The 7,897-nt window shown below is 39.8% G+C and overlaps 1 protein-coding gene across 1 annotated transcript; it reads right to left on the bottom strand.

Annotated features, from left to right (window-relative positions):
- Window positions 1-3,461: 3,461 nt before the first annotated feature.
- On the bottom strand, window positions 3,462-7,418 carry LOC146719176 (high choriolytic enzyme 1-like). Its single transcript, XM_085454741.1, has 8 exons — window positions 7,365-7,418; window positions 7,161-7,188; window positions 7,017-7,067; window positions 6,665-6,796; window positions 5,747-5,864; window positions 5,106-5,284; window positions 3,832-3,913; window positions 3,462-3,594 (listed from the first exon to the last, which is right to left on the bottom strand). Exons 1-8 carry the CDS (start codon window positions 7,416-7,418, stop codon window positions 3,462-3,464), a joined length of 777 nt encoding a protein of 258 aa, XP_085310867.1.
- Window positions 7,419-7,897: the final 479 nt, after the last annotated feature.

Raw genomic sequence — 7,897 nt, 5'->3', positions numbered from 1 at the left:
ATCCATCCATCCATCCATCCATCCATCCATGAATCCATCCATCCATCCATCCATGAATCCACTCATCCACCCATCCACCCATCCATCCATGAATCCATCCATTCATCCATCCATGAATCCATCCATCCATCCATCCATCCACCCACCCATCCATGAATCCATCCATCCATCTATCCATCCACCCATCCATCTATGAATCCGTCGACCCATCCTTGAATCCATCCATCCATCCATGAATCCATCCATCCATCCATGAATCCATCCATCTTCTCCTGTGCATTCAGGGCTAGGTTGTGTGGCCAGCAGCCTCAGCAGAGAAACCCAGAACTCTCTCTCCCCAGTCCCCTCCTCCAGCTTGTCTGGGGGAACACCGAGGCATTCCCAGGCCTGAGAGATATAATCTCTCCAGCATGGGCAGACCCAGCATCAATCAACGCTGATTAGTTGATGATAGAATTTACCACCTCAACTACTGCAATTAACCAATAATTTAATTATTCAAGAGACAAATCCATACAATTGCCGACATACATAAATACGTAGACATACAAGATTTTTTTTAGCATCCAACAGATGAAGTGGACTCAGATGATGTTTTCTTTTATATCTCTTGGCTCTGTTATTAGACTTTAGATTAAAAAAAGATGGGAGACTCTGGAGTCTACTTTGAGTGGTGTTTTTTAATTCTGTATTTATTTTTGTCTCTTTCATTTAACCAAATGCCCGCTTCCTGCAGCCTAAACTGCCATGTGTTTTGTTACTCACCCTATTTATGATGTGTTCCTGTCCAAAAAAGAGAAAATATTGAGTGAGTGGCAGTTCTCTGAGGTGAATGGGACAGACTGCTTGGAGCTAAGAAGAAGGTAAAAGTATCTTAAAGAACCACTCATTACAACCAAGCTATGGAGAAATGCCCCGCTCCTGGAAACCACTGATCACAGGAGTTTAGCAATTGTTTAGCAGGAGACTGGGCTGCAAAATTTTTTCTGTGTTTCAGCCACAGAACAACACACAGAGCCAGACACTGTAGGGATTGCTGGTGTTTATTTGAACATATTTGTACTCATATCTGAGTGCGTGGATGCCTGCAGCACATTAGATGAGAGGGACACCTTTCAAAATAAAGCTTTCCATGGGAATCCATTTTCTGCTAGTGCTAAAAATTCTCCTAATTTTAGTTTTTACTACGAAAATGATTGCACAAGTGCACTGAGCTAGGATCCGAGGCCCACTACCATTGAGTGATGATTCACTTGAGTGAAATAAACAGCAAAGATGCAAAGAGAAACACAGAGAAAGGTATAGAGAAATGCTCTGTTTATGTGGGCTCTGTCCATCAGCTGGACAAAGGAGACCCAGAGCATTTGGCTTTTTAAAGAACTCATATGAAAAATAAAATAAAGAAAACTCCCACTCCCTTAGTAAACAGTACATGTCTGTGGACAAGGACAAGACTTGTGCGCCTTTGTTTAGTCACAGCTGACCCAAAGGCTTTCCAGTATGACATTGAAACTGTTGTAGCCAAAACTATGTGTCAGGAGCACTCTAGTAGAATCAGTCATTAGTCATTTACATGTATATTAACATTTCTCATATATTCCTGTGCATAAGTTAAAGGCAGTGAGAGCAGGAACAAGACCCCACCACAGAGCATATCGGGCATGTCTGAGTCATACACAGCATGCAATGGAGGAACTGGGGTGAAGGTGGGTTACAAAGCGACTTGCAGGACAAAAGGGCTGGCAGTATTTTATGGGACCTCAGCTGAACGTCATTCTATGCTGCTCATTTGTTTTGTTCCCCAAGTGTCTGAGATCTCCAAACTATCATTTCACCTTAAAACGTAGCTGTCACTCAGCATTAGACCAGGAAACTAAGCTGTTAGCCAGCAGCTCCTTAAATGCCACCATTTAACATTCCCAGCTTGTATACTTAATTAGTTACACAGACAAACAGACAAAGGCAACTTTGTGAACTGGAACTAGTAGAAACAGTAACAGTGACAAATAATCGGATCCCATAACTGTACGGTGCATCATGGTGGTGGTGGGAATATTCAAGTTTGGCTGTTCTGGAGTTACCTGGACTGAATTGACTCCACCTGCCCAAGAGGAAGTAGTATGTTTCCCTCTTTGGTTGAAATCGTTCTGGAGAATTATTGATACTGGAGCGGGATAATGAGCCTAAACACACTTTTACAAGAGCTACTAGTTGACCGAGAAAAAATATTTTTTACAAAATTCTGTTGCTGTTAAAGAAAAAGGAGGGAAGATATGTTGAGAAAGACATTTTGATAAAAAGAAAAGTATTGTGACAATAATCTACAATTTGCAGATTTTAACTTTCACTTAAATGAGTAAAATGTGGGACTTTTGGACCCACAAATAAAGATTTGTGTGACTTTGACTGGCTACGATATTACAATGCTGCATAAATATTAACTTAAGAAACGCTTCTGCAGGCGCTGCTTTACATACTTCTAATACCCTGTTCAATAATATTGTTATGATTTTTCAGGTTTTAAATGCGGAACATTTATTTATAAAGTCAAATTTATGCATTTCTTGCACACTGAAAAAGTCACTGGTAACATTTTGTCCAACTTTAACCACAACAGCTATTTCTAACATAACTTTGAGTTGAACACACTGCTCAAAGAAACCTGCTGTGATAAAGCTTAAACAATCATGGTGCTCTAAGGACTTTGGGGATACACTGCACTGTCCTCTACATCTCTGTAAAATAATGAAACAATACTGCCCCCTTTTGCTGGAAATATGGGATTTTATTCGATTCAACTTTTATTACAGAAAGAGACGAGCAACCCGAAGAAAAAAGATGGCATGAAAAAAAAAAAAGAGAAGATGCTGCCAAAGTTATGTATGGTGGGATTAAATATTCCTTAGTTTGACTTGGTGATTTCAACATGGCTAATGTTAGACATGTCATGCTAATATTACTTTAATTTACTACAGAGTGAGACAACAATCATGATGATTCCAGGATTATTGTTTGAAGCGAGTGGTGGTCACAAGGCTTGGGGCTATGTCTGCATCATTTACAATTAGAATCTGAATTATTATCAAATTACAAGAAAGAAGAAAGAAATCAGGTAGTCATAGTTGACTAACAAAGATGAGAAACATAATGACCCCTCTGGCATATAAGCATATTCTCTAACACAAAGACTCAGATCTTGATCTCTCAATTGTGACAAATGTGACATATTTGCAAAACTTTGCAGCACATTTCCTGTTTCTTTCATATTTTTGCAGCATCGACGACATGCTCCTTCTTGTAATCCTGATGTTTTGAGAACTGAAGTATTTGGATGTAGAGTTGAATTGTCATTCCAAAGTTCTGGTTTGAGAAAAAATGATGAAATCCAGTGAGTACTGTGAAGTATGTGATTCTTACAAAAAGAAAGTATGTTTGTTGTTTTGTCTTATTGTGTGTCTTAATTACTCACAGCATTCATAAAGCCTGTTTATACGAGCAATGTCATTGGCGCTCATCTGAAAAGCATTTCCGAAGTCAAGATTAGGATTGGACCTAGCAACAATCGTTGGCTGCCCATTCCTGGAGAAGGAGTATCTAAAAGAACAAACGACAGCATATACTGTGACTGTACCATGCTCATATATGCAGCATTCATTCTTATATAGAGAATATTTATGAACAGGGGAGAAAATAGGCCTTTAAAAGTATTGAATAGTCACACTAAAATCCTAGCAATGAATCCGTGTTTTTTAAATTCTGGATGACATTTTCTCTCAGAAAATGCAAAACATGAAAGGTAACACAACACCTTACAAGCTCCATCAAACTCACCTGCCATATTGCATGACAGAGTTGAAGTCATAGGGAGTCTGCAAATTGTTGGTAAGCACTTTCTCAAAGTTGCTCTCTTGTCCTGCACAGATATTTCCAGGAGACAAATGTTTAAATGTTACTCTGTCGTGGCTGCCACGATATTCAACTACAAATCTTTGCTCTCAGCTCTGTGAAGATGACAATTATCTAACCATAAGGTCTGCATGTTGGTATATTTTGTCATGGTCCTGGGTCGGTGACCCAGTGTTTTGAGCTTATTGTTGATTTTGTATTAGTTGTTAGGGTTTGGTTCTGGTGTTCAGTGCTTTATTATCCCACCTGAGTTCTTCCCTGTTGTGCTCTGTTTGTGTCCCTGAGTTTGTGTTTGTAAAACAGTTTGAGTTTCCTGTTTTACTTTGAAGGTCTGGGTCTCGTCGTGTCTAATTAGGTTCAGCTGTGTTCCCCTCTGGTGTGTCATTCCCTCATTACCTTGTGTGTATAGTGTGTGCCTGCCTGTGTTCCTCGTTGCGTCATCTGTGTAACCGGGTGTAATTTCTGTGTCTCTCTGCCCAACATTCTCTGTGCGTATGGTTTCAGGTTAGTTCTTTACTTTTCCCCAGTTTAGGTATTGTTAACTCCCCGTTCTGCTCTTTCTGTTTTTTTACTTTGCTTTTACTATAAATAAACACTCACTCGCACCCTAGCCAGTACCTGCATTTTGGATCCTTTTTCTCACAACACCACATGACTGCTGAACCAGCCGTGACGTATTTACAATATAACATTTACATTCCGAGCGAAAATGAGGAAGAAGGTTAAACATGAATGACTACTGCAAAGCAACAAAGAAAGTGCTATGGCAAAAATTTTTTACATGTACATGAATAAATGCTTCCATATCATGAAGACATATATCTACTATTTATACTCACAAAAGACTATTTACTACTATATAATTGGTTTTACTATTTTGTATCCCCCCAAGCAGTAAAGTATCATGCTTAGTAGTTACTCCATGTTGCATTGTTACTTCCACACTTTCTATTTCCCGTCAAATAAAGTGACTGAGATACTTCTACATTCCTGACATGATGCCTTTGAAGTCTTACAAACATTTATTATTATTGGTTTGAGAGTCTCGGGACCAAAGGAATACCGGATGCACTGCTGTCTTATCTGCTGAGCTTGGAAAAGCACAGCTTACTTGTAAAATGCTCATTGGTATAAAACAGAGTGTCTGCTGTCCTGGACTAATGTGAAGTGTAACCAAAGGTTTGTGTAGTTGAGCTGACCCGGGATGATGTTCTCGGTGAGGATCTTCACATACTGGTCCCTGTCGGAGCGGACCTGCTCATGGTGGAAGCCCAGAGCATGAAGAACCTCGTGTTGCACCGTTGACTGGAACAAGCAACCGTTTCTCTGGAGGGAGATTCCCTGTCCTCGGCTCTGACGGCCCACGTACGAATAACACCTGATACACAGTAAGATTGTTAAAAAACGATTGAGATTGACACACAAACAGTTATCTACTATCAGCCAAAATAAATAAAAAGATACCGGTCTAACCAATCTCCTAAGGTTTTTAAAGATCTGTTTTCCCTTGATCATTTAACAACCCACTCCAGATTAATCTTATTGCCTTACAAGATGCCAGTCTCTAGTCCTGGCACGAGTGGACTAAACAGTATGTGAAATAATTGAGAACAGATCGTCAAAATGCTATTTACCCTCTTATGAAGGGTATACATTTCATATAGTAGCAAACAATAATAAAGCTGGACATTTTACAGTAGAATTTCAGCACAGGATGGAGCTGTCACATGATACAAATAGAATATTTGCAATAATTATTTACATTTTAAAGGGTTTTGAGGACGTGAGTGTGTCAGTCCTGTCTTGTCATACAGTGTCAGTACAGGGAGTGCATTCTCACCCTTCTCCAGAGAAGAAGTAAAGGTAATTGACTTGGTCTGTCCTCCAGACGAAGCGAATGCAGGTGGACTCGTGGAAGGTGAGCAGGGCACTGATGATGATGTTGCGCTCCTGGGTGGCTGCACAAACAAATACGAGTCTGCTGAGGAGCTTCTTTGAACAACAGTAACACTGCATCACCTTCATGTGTAGTTTATTTGATGCATTGAGTTGAATTTCTCAGACATGCTTTATGAGAAAAAATTCAACAGCTTAGCAATGTTTATGTATATTTTCGTGCTTCCCCTCTCATCACGTGACACCTGACAGTCGTCTGTATATTTAATATTAGCAATCTAAACTGTGCTTAGGAGACTGTTGACACTGCCACTGTGACAATAAAATTACAAGTATAACAAACAGTTTCAGCTATCCATGTGGCAACATCAGTGGTGTCACCGCGTTGTAAAAAGGTTGTGTTGGCTTTCTGTGTGTGGAGTTTCCCTGTACTTGCTAGTCACCATATTTCACAGTGAATTTTAAACATAAAGAGTCGATATCCCCATAACTCTCATACTTCCCATGCTTCCATTCCCAGGAGAATGGAAATCAACATTAAATGAAAACATAATTTGACACGTTTGTGGATCTGTTTGCTGTAGTTGTCACAGAGTTTTAGTTTTCTCTGTGAAGCTGGTTTCTAAACATGTTATTATTTTCAGTTTACATAATTTCAGTTCAAGTGACTTATTCTAGAAACAACCTAAATTATATATCTATTTGATTCATTACATATTTCATCCTTCAGCCTAAACAGCTCGTGTTTCCTGGTCTGTCTTTTAACTCTTTAATAAAGATGACATTTGACAACAAGTTTAATGAGCATCCAAGGGAGAAATATCTGAAGTCAGTGTTTAAGGGTAAAGTTTGTGTTGCTTACAATATACAGAGGAGATGGAGACAGGTACAGTGACGTGGCTTCCACTTTTGGGCCACTTGCAGCCAGTGGCTGTGCATGGATCAGCATTCTTGGTTAAAGTGGGTGCAATGTCGCCATGAACCAGGCCTTTTGCTGCAGCACAACAAACAGAGAGTGGATGGATGTTCACAGAATGCATGTTTACTTGTTGAATGCTAAGTGATAAAATGTAAAACAAAAAGGAGAAAGTGAGTGATTGATCATCATGAGTGTTGGCCATCTATTTTCTGTTAACAGGCTCTGGAAATTTCCATTTTTCCTCCAGTATTTCTATGTTAACCAAAAGAGTTTTATTATGTACATTTTCACTTACATATGTCAGCGTTGACTTTTTCAATGATCGCTGAGGCACCCAAAAACTCATCTGAGGACACAAGGGAGTGGCAGCATGTTAACTATAAGCTCTCAGATACAATTTAACTTTAACATCTGGGAAGTATTTTATCGTTCAACGCACCACTTGGATCTTTGATGACAGCAGCCCTCTGCAGTACAAAAACAGCAAACACATTAACTTGCTGTTCATCGCGTTTAAAATCACACTGACAGATTTTGGTATCGTGGTCACTGGTATAAGCAGACATGGTGAGAAGTTCACGGCTTTCACAGAACAGCAGGCAGCGTTTAACAACTTTACCAAAACAACAAGAGTCAAACGTACCAGAGAAACGACCGTCATTGACAGGAAGAGGGAGAAGAAGAAAGCTGGAGTCATGATGTTGGTCCTCTGCAGTTAACCTACAGTCAAAGTCTGACCAGCATTTGGTTATAAGAACTTCAGTGTGTATAAATGCTGGAACAGTAAAGTAAATCAATGCTGTGAGGAGAACCCAGAAATCTGATTCTTCTCATCTGGATGTTGAATTTTCTCCCACTGAAAATGCAACATCCACATGAACAGAATCAGCTTTCTGGGACTTCCTTACCTGTACGATTGAGCATGTATCGAGACGAAATGAGGAGGTGAGCTGCTTACCTGCTGTACCAGGCGTCTGGTGGATGCAGAAGCTGTTCAGCTGCTGCATCTTTATAGACAGCTCACACAGGGTGTGGTTGACGTTTCACCAATGTCTTTTGAGGTTACTTTACAATTCATGACTTTGTTTTTGCTCATGTCAAAACACTGAAATAGCAACAATTTTCCAGGAAGGAAATTTGAACAAAGAAGCGCAGGCTGATAAAAGCACTGGGATC

Source organism: Copadichromis virginalis, linkage group LG1 (assembly GCF_057382275.1).
Source record: "Copadichromis virginalis isolate Kocher_CV1m ecotype Utaka linkage group LG1, C_Virginalis_male_GT1.1, whole genome shotgun sequence".
Classification (NCBI taxonomy): Eukaryota; Metazoa; Chordata; class Actinopteri; order Cichliformes; family Cichlidae; genus Copadichromis; species Copadichromis virginalis.
Note: the sequence above shows the minus strand (reverse complement) of the source record. Positions and strands in the feature narration are given on the sequence as shown.

Excerpts from the sequence above, each read along its gene's own strand:
- LOC146719176 (XM_085454741.1), bottom strand. The coding sequence starts at position 7,418 with ATGACTCCAGCTTTCTTCTTCTCCCTCTTCCTGTCAATGACGGTCGTT. Across the intron at positions 7,189-7,364 it reads CAATGACGGTCGTTTCTCTG|AGGGCTGCTGTCATCAAAGA; the intron begins GTACGTTTGACT and ends TTTGTACTGCAG. Across the intron at positions 7,068-7,160 it reads TGTCATCAAAGATCCAAGTG|ATGAGTTTTTGGGTGCCTCA; the intron begins GTGCGTTGAACG and ends TTGTGTCCTCAG.